Source organism: Chelon labrosus (genome assembly GCF_963514085.1).
Source record: "Chelon labrosus genome assembly, chromosome: 19".
Lineage (NCBI taxonomy): Eukaryota > Metazoa > Chordata > Actinopteri > Mugiliformes > Mugilidae > Chelon > Chelon labrosus.
In genome coordinates this window covers 9,263,074-9,281,599 of record NC_140352.1, presented here as the reverse complement: position 1 = coordinate 9,281,599, position 18,526 = coordinate 9,263,074, and the positions used below count along the sequence as shown (strand labels likewise).

General features: G+C 45.6%; 1 protein-coding gene across 3 annotated transcripts; it reads right to left on the bottom strand.

Moving 5' to 3' along the window:
- On the bottom strand, window positions 1-17,121 carry sec24c (SEC24 homolog C, COPII coat complex component). Of its 3 annotated transcripts, XM_084568112.1 has the most exons (24): window positions 16,867-17,121; window positions 15,072-15,250; window positions 14,733-14,813; window positions 12,691-12,820; window positions 11,434-11,600; window positions 10,616-11,350; window positions 10,387-10,529; window positions 7,846-7,954; window positions 7,512-7,639; window positions 6,627-6,765; window positions 6,419-6,534; window positions 5,987-6,111; window positions 5,662-5,853; window positions 5,490-5,583; window positions 5,268-5,384; window positions 5,016-5,186; window positions 4,805-4,901; window positions 4,573-4,718; window positions 3,831-3,969; window positions 3,422-3,540; window positions 2,920-3,099; window positions 2,376-2,561; window positions 1,669-1,758; window positions 1-1,454 (listed from the first exon to the last, which is right to left on the bottom strand). In XM_084568112.1, exons 2-24 carry the CDS (start codon window positions 15,229-15,231, stop codon window positions 1,314-1,316), a joined length of 3,705 nt encoding a protein of 1,234 aa, XP_084424238.1. In that variant the 5' UTR covers window positions 15,232-15,250; window positions 16,867-17,121; the 3' UTR covers window positions 1-1,313. The 3 variants fall into 3 exon arrangements, with proteins under 3 accessions (XP_084424238.1, XP_084424239.1, XP_084424240.1); XM_084568113.1 differs by lacking the exon at window positions 14,733-14,813; XM_084568114.1 differs by lacking the exons at window positions 14,733-14,813; window positions 15,072-15,250; window positions 16,867-17,121 and adding an exon at window positions 14,130-14,522.
- Window positions 17,122-18,526: the final 1,405 nt, after the last annotated feature.

Genomic DNA, 18,526 nt, shown 5'->3' with positions numbered 1-18,526 from the left:
TTATATATTTTATTTACACACTGAAACTTTGTCAGTGCGGAGACAAGATTTTTGCAAACTATCTGCTGCCGTCCTGTGCTCATTTCTGTCTGCTGGAAACTCCTTTTTTTTTTTTTTTTTTTTTAAATACAAGTTTGGACATTGACACTTGATTAATATAAAGTGTGCAGCACTACACGTCATCAACAGACACAATCATCCACAGAAACTAATCGGGTGGAGGGTTTCCATCGTTGTGAAATGACAAGAGTTCGCATGCCTCATTGATTTCCATTTCTTTTGTCTCATTTCTCGGTGCTGCATAGACTCGGAACCAACGAGAGCTTCCTCTTGTAACGGAAGCATGGCGGCAATATGGAAAACGCACATCTGGCTTGTCAGAGTCCAAACAGCGGAGCCAGATGTTTGCTCAGATGTAAACTCAACTGAAGCAGGATTAGACCAATTAGTGTATCGAGAGAGTTAACCTGTGGACAATGAAAGTAGATTTTTGATTTCTTTTTGTAGCCTCGAACTTCTCAGACTCCATTTTCATTCCATTAATCTAGGGGCATAAACTCCAGTGCACGCACTTGAGAGACACAGCAGGAGATAAAAAAAAAAAAAAAGAAAAATTAGGCAATGGGCAGCTAATCCTCTCACATCTGGAACAAACGCACAGACATCATAGATGATTGGAGCAGCATGGGGAGGGGGGGTACTAAGGCCATGATTTAAGAGGATAAGAGACAGAAATAACAGCATTTATTCAATTCCTTTTTAACGTCTTCGTATGCGGATGTCCTTCACTCTATTGGGATTCAATCATATAAAAAGGGTTTGCTATCCGAGCGTCGTAAAAACGCACCCAAAACAGCCTTTCAGTGCTAGCGATACAGACAGTACAGTGACTACAGTCAACACCGGTCGTCTCCGTCACTCTCTCAGCCTGTTGCATACATAATTGTTCACTCGTGTATGTACATTACTCTCCCTTGTCAGTTATTTAGCTCCTGCTGTGTTGGAGCGGTAGATTCGAGGCAGAGTAAAGCTATATTAACATCAGATCCTCCGTTCTCTCTCTCTCACACATACAGGCACTATCACACACACGACATGATCTGCCAGCTGTTCTCTGGAGCTCAGCCGACAGACAGCAAGGAGAGCTTTAGTTTATTAGGTTAAAAAAAAAAAAAAAAAAAAAAAAGATAAAGCGCTTTCTTTCACATGGAAGAGTGACAGGTGACCAGGAGTGGCTGTGGTGGTGGGGAGAGGGGCGGGGGCTCATACAGAAGATGAAGATGGAAACTTTTTGGGAGAGGGTTGGGGGCGGCCTAGCTGAGAAGCTGGCGGATCTCCTTGTGCATGTGACACAGGAAGTCCACGTATGACGCTCCCCCGCTGCCGCTCTTGTCCTCGACCAAGAAGTGCCTGAATATCAGCTCGGCTCTGTCTTCCTGCTTCACCACCATCAGCTGCAAACAAGAGGAGAGAAGAGGTGAGAAACTGGGATGATGGAGGAGGAACAAGGAACCAAACCTTTGTAGTTACACAAGTCTCTCAAATAGAGAGACTTGTGTAACGTACAAAGACTCTAAATATCAGTTATCAGAAGGTGACAGGAGAGTAAAATAATAAAAGTAGTGTTCAAAGATATCAGAGGGTAGCTAAGGAAAATAGAAAGCTTGCCTTCATGTATCGCGATCTCTGAGCTCTGAAGGACTCGATGATCTCTCTGAGTCTCTGAGAGAAGGGGTTGTCCAGAACTGGTAGACTTGTCTGAAACACAGAGCGAAGAAGTTCAGAAACAAGTTTGAAAACAAAACTTTAACTATCAACACAAGAAATATTCAATGAGCAATATCACACAGAAAAATACTAAAAGTAAATGTTGACTAAGTGCGGGTATCGCTACCTCAGCTTTACTTCAGTTTCCAGACAATTTAATGTTGTTACTGGTTCCAGAGATTTGCGGCATTTCTAAAATATTTTACCTCTGGTTGGAACATCTTTCATATGTCTTTGCTTTTTTTCTGTCGTCATACTTTTTAAATCCAATCAGCTCTCGGGCCAGACGGTGCTCTCAGAGTTTTTGCTTCTACCGTGTTTTTATCTCCCCTCACACAAGGATTTAATCTCTTTGCACGGTCTCACGAGATTTGTCAGACAAAATCAATGTTGTGAGGCCACAGCGAGATTTCTAAGAAGATTATGCAGGAAATGGTGTGCATTTAAAAAAAAATTTATGAAACAATATCTGATGAGTGTAAAAAGTCAAGAGAAAGATGTTAATGTATCACAAGTTGAGTGATTTCAATGGCCTTCCTTCAGAAAAACTGGACTGAAACCACCATCATCAGCTAAGATCAACCAACATCTCATCCGCCTCCTCTCACCAGGGTCGCGTCGATCTGGCTGAAGCTCTGTGTGCCGAAGATGTTGAGCAGCAGCTCCTGCTGAACGCTGGCGCCCACCCACAGGAAGAGGTGGAGCCCCGTCTCCAGGAGGTACACTCCGCCTTTCGACAACCTCTCCTCCGAGTCTCTCACTGCCACCGGCAACGAGCCGCTTTCCAACTTGGTCTGGAAAGATGAAGAGAAACAAAAGCAAAATTGGATGAATGAGCTGGAGCTGCCATCTGCTGACGGCAGATTTAAACGTTTTCCTCCCTTGGAAATTTAAATCTTTTTCTAATGGCAGAGATGAACAGAAATACATGACTGGTCAACGGATTAGGGACACTGAGACTGCCTGGCCAAAAAAAAAAGTCACCACCTGGATTTAACTAAGCAAATAGGTACCAGCCTCCTGATTGTATAGTGTATTAGCAAAAAGCATGAGTCCAATCTACAGATACATCCCTCAAATCTGAGGTTTTATCAGGTTGCTATGAACCAAAGCTTCCAGAAAATCTTTGTCTTGCTGTGTTTGTGCTCTCACCAGTGGCAACAGGCGTGGGTAGAAGAAGACATGGGTCTCGGAAACGTCCATGCAACTGATCAGTTGTCTCAGGTAAGCCCGGTCGTCCAACGAGACGTCAGCTCCGGGCAGCAGCACGTCACTCTTCAGAACGCAGTTCAGATACACCGGGAGCAGCTTCATGCACTCTGGGAGAATCAACTGAAAGACACACAGAGATAATTGTTTTTTAAGTCATCTTTAACACATACCATCACATATATCAATTTGCATGCTTCTTCAAAACTTACAACCACATGTTTCCACCTTTATCAGGCACTAGAGATGCTTTAAGTGTGTCGAAGGCTGATTAAGTGACTTAAAATTAAGTGCTTAACTGAGAACTGTATGACAAAATGAAAAGCAGCACTATCCAGAAACAAAAGCTTCCATATCTGCTACTGAACATACAGGTCAGAGACTCTGTGTGAACTACATGGGACATCTCCAGGGAGTATATTGTATATGATGATGCTCTCAGTACCTGACCAGCAGACGAGGGACTCGCACAGTTCTTCCGGTAGCAGGCCAGGATCTGAGCACACTGGTTGACCAGCGTGTCTCTCACTGCCTTAGTGGGATTGTTCAGGATGCCACGGAAAGCTGGAAAGACACAAAGAATGTCTATTACACAGATGTCTGAAAGAAACCCAGTTCGAACTAGTTTCTGACAAACATTTACCACCTTACACGTCTCAGCTGCACACGTTGCCAGCAGCAGGCTATCAAGGACTTTCTACTGACGGTTAATTTGCAGCTCCATGGGAGCAGTTATTCTTAGAAAATGATACTCATTCAGTTCTCCCACACTTTGTTGAGAGTACACACTCATCCAAGCCTCATCTGGACTCCAACGGAAGTTAATCCGCTGTGAGCACCAGTCACAAACTCACCGTATTTGGAGAAGAAGTTGATGATTGTGTCCGTCTCGCAGTTGCGGTAGAGGTCAGCCAGCTGAGAGCAGCAGTTCACCGCCATGTTGTGGACGCGGAGACGCCGCTGGCCGCTGCAGCTGGTGTACAGCACGGCACACTGCAGGAAAACAAATGTGACATGTGCCGGTGAGACAAAACATTATAACCACCTTTCTAATATTGTGTAGGTCTCCCTTGTGCCTCCAAAACAGTTGTGACTCATCAGAGAATGGACATGGGCCTTCTGAGGGTGTCCTGTGGTGTCTGGCAACAGGATGTTGTTAGTGGGGGGCCTTTGGGTGCTATGAGTTGAAGTGGATCATCCCACAGATCAGTTTGGGATCTAGTGGATTTGGAGGCCAGGTCAACACCTTGTGCTGTTCTTCATGTTTTCTTGAGTTGTTCCTAAAGCGTTTTTGTGTGTGTGCCTGGGGATGGCTGCATCCTGCTGGGGATGGCTGCTGCCATCAAGAAGTGTCATTGTTATGGTGTGGGGGTGCCTGGTCTGGTCTAGGTGGGTGCTACATGTCTCCACCAGGTTCAAAGTTCCCAGCAGAACATTGAATTGTCACAAGATGCTCAATGTTATTTACTTTACTCTAAATAAGTGGTGTTTCTTACCCATAGGGTTACATTTTACAATTATTTCTATCCTACTTGACTGATGGCACCTTAACTGTCCCCCATGATTTCAGGATTTCACGAGCACAAACATGCTCACCTGCATGAGCGCCCCCGTCTCCTCGCTGAGCTTGTCATCGTGTTTGAACTCAACAGTGATTGCCTTGTCACAGTCCAGGCCTGCCAGCTCCACATCTGTGGTGTTGCTCATGAAAAAGGAGCCGAAGAAGTCGGTTGCTCGGATACCTGAGGGACGGGGGAAGTGAGAACTCATTAGCTGTCAGAAGCTGTGTTTGTGAGTCTATTTATTTATTTAATATCTGGAGTCTCACCTGTGCTGGTTCGGACCCTCATCACAGCATCAAACCCTACTGGTTTCTGAACGTCTCGTCTCAGGTCGTTCAGGAATCGCTCCTGATCCGACTGAGCCTGGGATGAAGAAAACACACCACAAAGTTACAAGGCACAGCTGGATACAGTACATCCTTAAACTAAAAGGCTGTGGCGCAGACTGAGACTGAAGGGTGAGTGATATTTGCTCACCTGGAAGTAGGTGTATTTGTAGATTGAACCCCCAGTGGAGACGGGAACAACCCCTAACGTGGCAAGGTCCACATACTGGTTGGGGAAGAGGAAAAGATCCACACAGCAGCCTTGTGCTACACAGTCCTTCGCCAGGGTGTTGTAGAAGCCCACCTGCGGCTGAAACAGAGACTGGAAAAGGAAAGGACAAGGAGTAAGCGTGGAATAACAACTCGAGATATGAAAACGACGTCCGGCTGCGCTCGCGTTTACCTTCTCCTTGTCCGTCCCGATCAGCTTCTTGTCTTCCCTGTTCTTTAGTTTCCCAGGAGCCTCTGCGATGGGCAGAGAGGTGTGAAACACGAACAGCTTCCCTGCGCAGTCAGCAGCCTGAAAGAACGAAGCAATGAAATTCAGTAGAAAGTAGTGAAGATAGACGGAGAAACCTTCCAACAGACTTACCATATCTGAAAATAAACACAAACACATGGTTACCTTGAGTGCCTCCAGCCCTGCCTGGATGACGGGTCCAAAGACCGTCTCCGTCTCCCTGGTGTCCGCAAACATCTCTGGGATCTGCTCCAGCAAACTGGAAAAACCACAAGCAGCGCGTCATTACACAGTTCAGTTTGTCTCGCATCTGTTCACGCTGCAAACCGCTGCCCACCTCTCGATGACTAGCCGGCTTTCGTTCACGTTGACGAGGAACCCGTCGAGCAGGGGCACGAACATGTCCGACACGTCCGACACCACCAGCATCTGGGGCTGCGCCAGGCTCGACTTGACGTTGTAGAAGTGTAAAACCTTGTTGTAGGTGACAAAGCCAACCCGCACCACCGAGTCCATCTCTGGGTTCTCCCTGAGCGCGGAAAAGGAGGAGGGGAAACGTCCGTGAATACTCCCTTGATTATTCCATCTTTCATTTCACCAGTGCTTTTTCTTCTTCCTTCTTCCTGATTCTCATCAAACATTCATCGTGTGTGCTTGCATACCTGGGCAGGTAGTCCAGCAGGGTCTTGAGTTCCTGGCAGACGATGTTGACCATGCCGCTCTTCACAGCGTTGTAGGACACGTCGATAAGGAAGATGAAGGCTGGAGGCTGAGGAAGCTTGTTGTTCTGTTAAGAGAGAGAGATATTAGTCACACAGAAAAGCTCTGGAAGAATATTCTGCTCAGTTTAATATGACGTTTAATTCATTACTTTTTATTTCCTTCTAAAAATTAGTTTAACTTTGGTCAAAGTTGCAGCATACAAGGCTTTTAAAATACATTTTAAACCCAAAAGGTCACTAGAAATAAGGGCAGCATATCAATATCACACCAGTCTGTTCCGACTAAGGTGGCTACATGAGGAATTTCTAATCTGATTGAGCTACTATTTTGATTATGAGTGGAAAACCAGCGTCCATGTAAAAGCATCATACCTTACAATAGTCGACAGTTGCCAGGAACTCGTAGCTGCCCAGCGAAAGCTCCGGCCTGTCGTAGCAGTCCACCCTCTTACCGGTGTGGTCCAGATGCTGGAAGTAATGTGGAGGCACTATGTGGAGGAGAAGGGGGGGGATCAGTACAACGAGTCCGACTAAGAAAAACACCAAACAATTCATGATCATGACACGGACACAAACTCACCCTCTGTGACGCAGCTGCAGAAGCCGCACTGGAAGCGGCGACCTCCCTCTATGAACTGCATGTACGGACACATGTAGGCCTTGCAGCGATTGCAGCGGATCGGGCCACTCTCGCCGTGGTCCACCAGGTACGGAGGGGTCTGACATGTGAGAGGATTAAGACACGACTATTACACTGACCTGTACACCCTTCATGACTGATGTAATGATCATTTCAGAGGACGTGGTTTGTGGTGCTGTGACCAAAGTGGGGTTGTCAAAATAAGAAACATGTCGGTACAATACAATTCAAATAATGCTGCAAACCACAGCCTCAAAAATGAAAACACAGCTGAATCAACAGCTCTCTCGGTTATTTTAAACAAATGCAGAAAGCCATAACCTTCATAAAGAGAAGATGTATTTGAGGACTGTCATGTTACATTCCACTGAAGGACTCATGCAATCTAGAAATGAGGACAACTTATTTAAAAACTCGTGGACAGGAGAGAATTCAACCGACTTTTCTCTACAGTTGCTTCTCACGGCGAATTAATACATCGTAAAATTAATCCAGTCCAAACGGATGCTGGTTTAACATGACGAGAGCGCGAAACAAGGTCAAGCGGCCACTCCCCACCTCTGTGGGTTTGAGACAGATTATCCCACTGAACATTACACGCATCATGTGATAGTATCAGGCATTTCGCTGAAAACTAATCTTTTATCAAATCTGGCTCCGAGGGGAAAACTGTTCAACATCCAGATGAGATGGAGAGGGTGCAGGGGAATTAGGAGTCAAGCAGCCTCAAAAACCACAATAATAATGTTATACCTCTTGTATACAGATCTGATGAAGGGCAGCGTATTATAAGTGTTGGACTTTGGAGGAGTGGGTGTTGCTCACCTCATCTGGCGGCAGCGTGGCGAGGGGTTTGATGACGGCAGCCAGTGGCACCTGAGACTGCTTGGCCATATCGGCTGTGCAAGGCATATTGTAGGCCGTGCAGCGAACAAACCTGGGACTGGCGTTCCCTGAAAACAAGACAAAAATATTCCATTAATATTGATACACAATCCACGTCTTTTTTCCCAGATGAAATATAAGGTAGAAACATTTTATTTGAGGGATTCTTCAGGATAATCTTCTGACGTTTTATAAAAAGTCACAAGCTTAATTCTCTCAAACCCTTTGGGAACATGTGGATTAGAAAAGCGAATGAATTAAAGACAGAACTGACCTTGGTCTTTGACCTGGAAGTCTGTGGTGACCAGCGGCGGGGCCTGACCCCTGACCCCTGTGGTGAACGGCTCGGTGCTCTTAGCCCTGTCGTCCTCTATCACCTGGATCTAAAGACAAAAAATTCACACACTTATTAACACGTTCACTATATTAATACACACACATGACACACTGTCCCCGCGTCTCATGAACTCTAAATAAAGGAACATTTGACACTCATGCAGGAGAAGACTTTCACACATCTGCAGCTACTAACCACACACCCAAGCCCCGTCAACGTCTGCGGAAAAGAACAAAAAAGTGAAGGCGACACATGGTACAGATTCATGCTGAGGTTGTTTTGTGTATTCACAAGTATGGCAAACTGACAAATCTGAAAGATGAAACACGACAGGATTTATGAAGGCATGCCTTTAGTGCGAGGAACTGTGGGGCAGTTGCAGGTCAACATGCAGAGCATGAGAAAGGGTCGAGGAGGAGCTGCTGTCTAAACTAGCCAATGACAAAAATAAGATGGGCTGCCTCAAAATCCTGATCAAACTCACGTAAACACTGAGAGTCATGACATCTGGAACAATGTCCCTGACATGTCCTCTGACACAGGCAACAATTATTTATCTTCAAAGTCTGAAGTGAGTTTCTAAGACGCACAAATAACTCTTCAAGGAATAGTTAGGGAGATACAGTTTCTTGTTGTGAGTTAGATGAGACGACTGATACCACACAAGCAGTTGACAAAAAAAAAAAAAGGAGTTTCCAGGTAGTTACTGGTCCTAACGAACAAACAGTCTGACACGTAAGTCCCTTGTTGATTTCTACACTTTCATTTTCCAACTTGCTGCCAAGAAGCATGTCCTGCACAGCATGATGCTGCCACCACTATGCTTCACAGAGGGGATGGTGCATTCGTGGTTATGTTCAGACCAAAGCACCCTCTTCCAGCTGACTTTGCAGTTTTTTTTCCCCCACATGTCTTAGGGCAAACTTTCTCTTTGCCTCTTTTAGCTGTAAGCAGGAAATGAAACTGTGCAGCAACTGTCGTACACAGAGTTTCTCCCATCTGAGCTGTTGCAGCTTTAACTCCTTCAGAGTGGTTCACAGGTCTCTAGGTGGCCTCCAACGTTAGTCTCCGACTTACAGGGTCACTCAGTTTGTGAGGACGTCCTTCTTTAGGCACATTTACACACGTTCCTTCCATTTCTTAATGACGGATTTAACTGAACTCCAGGATATGGATTAACCGGAGACTGGACCTTCAATACACCGGTGTCTTTATACTACAACCACTTGAGACACATTCACTGCACTCAGATGATCTCCTTTTCAATAATTATGAAACAACTAGCACAAATTGAATGGACCTAGACTTATACAATCACTTATTTTACATGGAATATTTTTAAATAACTGACATCGCTTTCTTGTTTAAAAAGCTAAATTATATTGACCATTCATAAAAGCAATAAAAGGGGCAAATACTGCTGGTGAGTAATAACAATCTTCTCATCTAACTCTCACTAAGAAAGCAAATGAAAAGCTTCTGCTTTGAGCAACGCTATTTATGCATTAGAAAGAAAGCATAGATTATTGTTCTTATTTCCAACAGGAGCCCATCTTTTACGCTGTGGCTATGGCCGACGTTTGAGGGGTAAGACGAAAAGTACGGCAGGAGGGGTTAGTGCAATCGGGCAGCAAGGACAGGACGAAGCAGAGGAAGAGGAAGAGACAGGCACACAGGAAACTTACTGGGCTGGGGATAGCGTCTGGATCTATTCTATGTCTTGATTTCTGCACAGCCGGCATGTCAGACGCTTGCTTTACATTCAAAAGTTTGTCCAGCAAATTGCGCAAAACAGGACAAAAAAAAATAAATACAAAGAGTGAAAAGATAAAAACAGGAGTGTGAGAAGAGAAACCTCGGCAAGACTTCACCGAGGAGCAGGCAGCATCGTTGTTACCCAGACAGAAACTGATCGGCAGCAGTTTATAGGTTAGTTAGTACTGTGGCTACTTCTGGCCTGACAACCCATGCCAAGCATCTGCACATGTAAAAGAAGGCTACAGACGGCTGCAAACAAGGCGGTAATATTAGACGTATGTAGACGTAGAGATAAAGTAATAAAATCACAGGAGCGTCATCAATTCAGCAAAGAATCTTCTACATATTGGCTAGCATGGAGGCGCTACTGCCCAGTATTTACAGGTGGAGCTCTACGCAACCTTTTACAAATAAATAATGCAGCTTAATTTCTGATTACAATCAGCACAAGTCAATGAAAAACTAAACTAATCCCTAAATAAAAGCCCAGGACCAGGTGGTGGATTAGGAATTACAAATCTAATGCAGTCGAATATGATGTCTAAATTCTACCTTTACAAAGTTTATGAAGGTTGAATTTATGTTGAAATGTGTAAATTCAATGACACAGAGTTATTTGGTCTCCCTTGTGTAGATACGGTATATGAGAGGGCATTACATTGAGACAGCCTCTCAGTATAACACAGCTCAGTAAATTCAGAATCATTTATGTTTGCTCACCGGGCTGGGAATGGCATCTGGGTCAAGTCTTTTCTGTGCAGGTGGAGCAGGAGCAGGTGCCGGTGCAGGCGCTCCATAGTTTGGCTGCCCAGGATAAGGTCCTGCGTAACCAGGCTGAGGGCCTCGCACTTGCCCGAACGCACCTGGAGGAGGGCACACGTAACAGCTGAGCAACGGAGAAAACAAACGGTAATCTCATTAAGCTTCCACTTAACGGCCGCCTGCTCACCATTCTGCTGTGGAGGGTATCCCGTCTGCATGCCAGGCTGAGGTGGAGGCTGCTGCAGGGGCCCAGGAGGACCTGGTGGGCCCTGTGGTCCTGGAGGCATGTGGTTGCTCTGAGCCATGGAAGTGGGAGGCATCTGAGCCCTGGGAGGAGGGGGTCCTGAGTGGTAGGGGGATGGCTGGGATGGAGGGGGCTGCTGCTGGGGTGGCATTGGGCCTGGGTACTGGCAAGAGGCAGCTGAGGTTGGAGGAGGACCAGGAGGAGGAAAAGACCCGGGCTGAGAGGAGGGAAGGGGTGCTCGGGGTGGGAAGGAGCCCTGGGCAGGGGGAGACGGACCAGCGGCGAAGACAGGCTGACCGACGGGTGGAGGTGCTGAAGAGAAAGGAGGCTGGGATGGAGGGAAGGACTGCTGTGGCTGGGACACTGGCGGAGCGGGGGCTTGACTGGGTGGGGGGACCGGACCCGAGTAGGAGGAGGGAGGTAAAGTTTGCTGCGAAGGCAGAGGCGGCGGTACGGAGGAGGTGAACTGCTGTTGAGAGGTAGGGGGGAGAGAAGAGTTGAATGGCTGCTGAGAGGGAGGCGGTGGGCCTCCGTAGTATTGCTGAGGAGCTGCAGGGCCGCTGGGAGGTGGTGCATGGGTAGGAGCAGAGGACACGGGGGGAGGAGCTTGGGTGTAGGCGGGTGGAGGCGCCGGCGAGTAAGCGGTACTGACTGGAGGCTGGGAGCTGTGAGGTGGAGCTGAACACGGAGAAACAAGATCATCTGTTAGTGAGTCGTCTGTAATAAACTCTCCGTTCACACTAGTAGTCAACTTAACTCACCATATCCTGGCCCCGCGGGGGTCGGCGGTCCAGAGGTGATCTGCATCCCCGTCATCTGGTTGGTGACCTGCTGCATTGCGGGTGGGGCCCCGTAGTGTTGGGGATAGGAGGGGTGCTGCCCTGACAGGTTCACAGCTCCCTGACTGTATGGCTGAGACGCAGCAGGCCTGGAAACACACACACACAAATCCTTTAGTTTGGTTCAACTTTATCAAATTATAAACCGTGCTTTTATTCGAGACGGAGGTTACGTTCGGATGGAGAGTATATTTTCCCAACATATTTGAATCATCCAACTTCACTGATAACACTAAATTCATTCAAACAGAAGAATCTGATCAAACTACTACTATTTATTCCCGTCCCTCCTATAAACTCTTCACCTGACGTTCGTTGAGACAAATGATGATATCAAATGTTTACATGGTCATAATGTGCTAATGTTTTCCTACTGAGCTCATTATGAAGCGGTTTAAAATGCAGCTCTTAATCTGACTGAAAACCAAGACGTAAAACCCCAAAGTAGCTTCAAAAGGCCTGTCTAGCGCTGCTGAACATTTGAATATGTGTAAATGTCAGAGCCATACGCGTTGTTGAGGGTGTGCCCCCCTCGCTGTAGTGTAACTACGCTCTGACGCAGACAAAGAAAGCCAGCGCCGACTGACGCGGCGTCTTCCGTTACTAATACAATTAAAGCGCCATACCCGTGCTTTAAAAATAACAAGCACAGCAAAGGAGGAAATCTGATTACTAATGCACTGCACTTATGCATTGATTTACAGTAACCAGCTTAAATTCATGTAAACACACGGATCCGCTTGAGTTACACCGCCCCCGGTAACGTTTTCACTCTGACAGTAGAGTTTCCTGGAGCGGTGCCAGTCGGGATAATAATATCCTAGCATGATGAACTCATCTGGTCTCCTTACAGGATCTGATCTAATCTAGTATTTTAAACCTGCACATAAAGATCATTTTCTATATTAGCCGTTTCAAAGGAGAATGATATCTATTACACTTCACTGGAGGTCTCTTTACACATTGAAAGTGTCTCTGAATAATTAGCTTTGGTCGGTTTGGAGAACATTTTCACTCCTAACTAACCACACGTCAGTGTTCTCGGTTTCAGGTCGTCTCAGTGCAGTTATCTGGGTGTGTTTAAACGGATCCTGTCACCAGCGCCACGTAGCGTACAAAGTAAAGCGTCCAGACTTTAATAACCCACACGAGAAAAACAATAAATAAACATGTAATCACCTGGGTGGAGCTTGTGTCATAGGTGGCGGTCCATTTTGCACGTCCCCTTGGCTGTGACTGTACTGATTATACTGCTGAGGCGCCGAGACCGGAGGAGGAGGCCCAGATGTGGGAGGACCCCTGGCAGGACCTGAAACGCAACAACGAATTATTACACACACATCTGCAGAATGAATTGCTGCTGCAGATACGGAAACACAGCTACGGGCCGAGCACATTTCGAACTAACTGATTACTATATTTAATTATGAAGCAGGATAACAGGATTAGAAAGACTCGCCACGTTCACATGGACAATATTTCTTCAGTCCGATCTTTGCAACCTAACTGAAATTACTTCTCTGCATTTGACCCATTTATTCGTTCACACAGTAGTATGTACACTCAGAGCACTGGACTGCCACTTGGGTAGCACCAGGGGAGCAGTTTGGGGGTCAGGTGCTCGCTCACGGTCCAGCTCCCCCCCGATCTATTCTGATATGATACATGTAATAAGATATATACGGTTCTGCCTGTAGTACACTGTCAAATCTCCCAGAAATACAAGAAGAGGAACAACTTTATTGACGAAACCGTATTCAGCGGCACTTCCCACATCGATCCTATCTAGCTTCAAACACTTAGTAGGAACTCCAAAAAAACAACTCTCGCTACGGCCGCGCATCTGTCCCTTTTCACATGACCTGATGTTTACACCGCGTCCAGCGAACACGCACAAAAAAAGAACAGAAATGCTCAACCCAGACAGAAACAATCAGACCATTTATATTTTCCATTGGATGAAAGTTTCAAAGCCCTTACGACAACCCTCTCTATCCGATTCCTTCCATATGGTTCGGTCTGTTGCGACTGAGGCGGTTACATGAAACACTTCTATTCTGAGCGGACAACTATTACAATTATCAGCTGTCCATGAAAGCAAAGCCACTGTGTGGATGATGAGATTCATGACAGAAATCTTCCAGTCAAGGATAAATAAACTTGTATGTTGGTGGCAAGTAGGGTTGCAAAGGGGTGGAAAATTTCCGGTAAATTTCCGGTAAATTTCCAGAAACTTTCCATGGGAAGTTAAACTGGGGAATTTTGGAAATATTCCAAATTAGAAACTTTCAATGGGAATTATGGGAATTATGGGAATTATGGGAATTATTGGAATTATTGGGAATTTATGGGATGACAATTGATGTATAAATTCTTGTATGGTTACAGAAAACCGTCTTGCAGGAGTCAGAAGAAACAGCATCAAATTTGAGGGAGCTACCACCATAATTAGCTAGCCTCTTAAATGGTCAATGAAATGAAAAATAGCTTTCATTTAGCACCTAACTTACCAGATAGTTAGCTACTGTATTAATACATTTTTATTTAATACTTGCAAGTTAAACATTAATAACGTTATAGATCAAATATATTTACCCCATGATATTATCAAAACTTACTTGACTTTATATAGTCCGCGGGCTCAAATGTGTGGCTTCAATAGTCTTGTGCTTTGAGCTCAAAAGTGTGGCCTCCAGGCTTCAAGAAACCACCTGTGCATGTGATGGAGGAATGCACAGTGCATGTAGGGGGCGTGGCCTCAATAGCCCTGCAGTAAGCAGTGTGCTGTGTGCATGTGATTGAGGAGTGTACTTGCATTAAATCTGTTTGTTTTAGCCAAGACTATGCTACAATATATTCCCCCCAACTATATTTAAGTTCCCTGTTAAGGGCCAACCTTCAATTTTGTAAATTTCTTATTTATTCCTGTTTATTCCCATATATTCCCGTTAATTCCCGTTAATTCCCATATATTCCCGTTAATTCCCATGGAAAGTTTCCAACTTTGAAAATTCCCGGAATTTTGCAACCCTAGTGGCAAGTCAGTAAAAACTGGCTTCTGCTGCTTGTCACTGGCATCAGGCAGAAAAATAAAAAACCTCTATTGTAGATTGAGAAAAGGACAAAGCGGCAGGTGTAACGCCCGAAGTCACAGAGAGGATTTGATGATTGCAAGCCATGTGAAGTGTGAAATGATCAAGAATCAGAGGTGAGGCAGTTACCTAAGTCAAGAGGAGAGGACAAGTCAGAAACTGGGTTGGCTGCTGCAGCCTTAGAGGGAAAGCTTGTGAAAGGAGAATAACCTGAAATACAAGAAAAGAGGGAAAGAAGGCAAATACAGGGAATGTAAAGAAATGTGTAAAGCCAAATGAAGGAATGAGAGGGCTGTTTAGAATTAGATTAGTATGCACCAGGGGCTGTGCTTTTCTCACATATACATGATTAACCACATGGCGGGAAGCAGGTAGGACGCTCCAAGGTTATGGAGTCCTGTGAATGCTTAAAGAGCATCATGTGTGACCTGCTGGAAGTCTCAGCCACACTGTGTGCAGAAGCTTTACCTTGCGGCGGAGCCCCGTGCTGATAGGCCGAAGCAGGGCCGTTGTAGGGTGCGTACGGGGCGGCGTATCCCCCGTCCAGGGGAGCGTAGCCGGGCTGGGTGTAGCCTGGTTGGGGCTGGCCGTATGGAGAGGCCATCGGAGTGTGCTGGTTTACATTCATCCTCAGTTCATCCCTAAAACTGGAGAGGAAAAAAAAAAGTCGTAAACACTTGCTCGATACCTGAATTTAAACTTGTTCGGCTTGTTTCTGGGTTTAAACTGTGCGAAATCCCCTGGGATAAGGATGCAAACAATGACAAAAAGCTGTTGTGACAGATTACCCTGAGTGGGGAAGGGTTTCGGACGCTTTCAAGGTGCAAGGACAATCCGCCCACGCAGCTCTGTGTGCGCCGCCGGGAAAATATGAGCAACAAAACCCAAACAAATGATCTTAGAAAGGACATTTGCTGCCAAATCTCTTGTTTAGGGAAAACTTGCTGTTTAATGTCGGGCCTTATTCTGTTTAAAACTAAAAACAGATGGAGATAACACCTGAACGCAATCCAAACAGGACCCAGACTGAGCAGAGTTTGTCTGCGCCTGAACTGAACGGAGATGAAGAACATCAATGCGCCGCAAACCTCAAATCAAACCCTCATATGACGTTAATGTTTCCTCATTCAGTGACAACACCTTTATTGGCTTTCCATGTTTGACTTGGCCACACCCTTGGACTGTATTAGCCACTACGTTTATTTTTATCCAAACAATGAGTAATAAAAAACTGATTAACGTGACATGGAATCAATCAAATCTTAAACCACCATTTGTTTGCACGGGTTCACTAGTTCTGCAACAGTTTCTCATGTGGTAAATACCTGATAATGTGACAAAGCCTAGAGTTGAGAGTTTACAGGTCCCAACAGTGACAGTACAGCCCAAATGCTAAGCTAGTTTGGGCATTCAACTTTATCCCACCTCCTCCATATCACATGTCAAACACAACTCTGCTAACAGATGTGTAGTAGAAGTGGTGTTGTTTTATCCATTTGCTTTCTGGAGCCTGGCCTAACCCTATATGATGGAGTGATGGGTATCATCTAACAGACTAACACGGTGCTAAACGAGCGGGGCCTTTGAATAATTCAGCAGTGCAGGTGCCACAACGAGAAACACAATCGCCGGGGCCGTACAGCTATGCGGGGCCTACTGGGGTGACCCACATCTGCTCCCAGGGCTGAGTTAACACACTTTAGGACACTTTGGGTTATTAAATCATCATATTTACTCAAAACTGGAAAGAAACGTTCAAGAAACATGTGCTAGGGGAAAGAAAAACAAGCGCCATGTTTGTTGGGGTAAAGTGTGACAACAAATAAAGCTGACGAGCATAGCACTGCCGCATTACAGTTAGCTAGCTAGCTAGCTACTAGCAAGATAACAAGCAAAACCAAAATAACCCAACTGTAAGGTTAACGCGCGTGATAGCTAACGGTTATGATGCTAAAGACGGGAATAAGTGGGGTATTTACGTATTTTAACTAACTTCCAGTGGGTGAGGTGTAACTTGGCGTGCTAACGTTAGCAGCCGGACAACTTGAATCATGACAGCAGAAGTGGTCGAATCAGCTGTGAGCAAATCGCCACAACCGGAGCTAGGCTAACGTTAGCCGCGCAGCTAGCTCGGCAACCTCCTGCTAGAGCACTGCCTGCTAGCCGAGCGTTAGCATTAGCATTAGCTAGCAGGAGGCAGCGAAATCCAAGATCCCCTGTCAAGCCGGGCAGGAATGTCAAACGTGAACGGACTGAAACCTACCTCCGAAGTGGTGTAAACAGTAAGGCAGTCCTTTACTGGTGAGATACGGTGAAACCGGGCGGTCGACGGACTAGGAAAGCCGATGTCGTCCCGGGGTTGTTGATCACTAATCCCTTCTCGGTTTCAGAAGCGGACATTCAGCGGAACTGCTGCAGCGCTGTGCCACGTCCACATCCGGACGCAGCAGAGCGACTTCCTCCAGGCAGCCTCAGCTCCGAGAGCGAAACACTGGTCACTGGAAGCGGTTCAGGAATCTTATTGAGGGGGTTTACTATGAAACAACATGTTTATATATAAAAAGATAAAAAATCTCTTCCTGTTTAGATTTTGAGACTTTTATGACTTATACAAAAATAAAGGCAGGTAGCTAAGCAGTCACACCTGAGGCTTATCCACTAAAACTGATAATTATTGTATGCACAGACCCAATTAGAACCTTTATTTATTTATTTTATTTTTAAGAAATTAGCTTAATATGACCCAGTGGCAGCCATCTGAATCTGTGTCAACATATCTGACTGTCTTCCAGAAAAGCCCAGTACAAGACTTGCCAATCTGTTAAAATGTGGGTTGCAAATGTGGGGCAACTTCTCACCCCAGAGTGTCTAATTAATTTCTGAGTTTGGTGGGGGGTTAGTGTATAAGGGAAAAGTCCAAGTTATTTGCACAATACTCTTGTAAACGTGCCCTCACTTATTGGATTACTTCTCTTGTGTGAAATTGTGTTTCTTGACAGCTACGACAAAAGTGATGCAGAAACTAAAATTTACACCGATGTGTCACAACATTATAACGTTTAACTAATACCAAGTGAATAACACTGATGGATGTTAGTCTATTAAGATATCACCACATTGTGTAGCGCTACATGCAAGGGGAACCTGGTTCATGGTCTACCATAAAAGCAGCAGGCAAACTCTCTCTCGCTCTCTCTGGGCCTTAACACTGGTTCCATCTTTCATCAGCCTTGGTGCTGGGTACTGTGCGTTTTTAGATTTAATTAAAAACACGTGGAGGGAGGCTGCAGAGTTAAGTAAGTCCAGGTTACCCCACACACCTACGCACATGTAGTCCTTTATTGTTTAAACACACCAGGGTAGTTAGTTGGCACTAGTGACGTGTATTTTTTATTTATTTAAGCCTTTTTATTAGAGAAGTGAGTCAGGCTACTACCGCTTGTCCTCTCCTCCCCCCCAACAGTGCTTGAAAAACCGTTAATTTAAGTTTGCGGCGCCACAATAAAAGCCTGTATTTGTTCCATCATCTGGACTCTGCTTCGGGGGCGTAACATGTAGTAAAAGAAAACATTATTCATCAGACCAGGCTATCTTCTTCCAGCAGTGGACATTTTTCATCATGCATGGACACCCTGACTGGTCTGCAGCTATACGGCTCCGTACAAGACAAATTACGGCGCCTAACACCTTTTCTATCAGGACCAGCGTTACCTTTTTCAGATGTGTGAGCTGCAGTGGCTCGTCTTTTGGATCAGACCACAAGGGACAACTTTCGCTCAGCGAGCCTTGGCTGAGGGTTCACTTCTTTTGATAGGTACTGACCACAGCAGACAAAGAATGCCCCACAAGAGCTGCAGTTTTGGAGATGCTCTGTCCCAGGCTTCCCCTGCTTCAAACACATCAACTCTGACGACAAAATGTTC

Bases quoted from the DNA above. Each gene is read 5' to 3' on its own strand.
- sec24c (XM_084568112.1), bottom strand. From the start codon at position 15,231: ATGAATGTAAACCAGCACACTCCGATGGCCTCTCCATACGGCCAGCCC. The intron at 10,530-10,615 runs GTGAGCAGGCGG...GCCCTCCTCCAG, and splicing joins ATACCCTCCACAGCAGAATG to GTGCGTTCGGGCAAGTGCGA. The intron at 3,970-4,572 runs GTGAGCATGTTT...GTTTTCCTGCAG, and splicing joins AGACGGGGGCGCTCATGCAG to TGTGCCGTGCTGTACACCAG.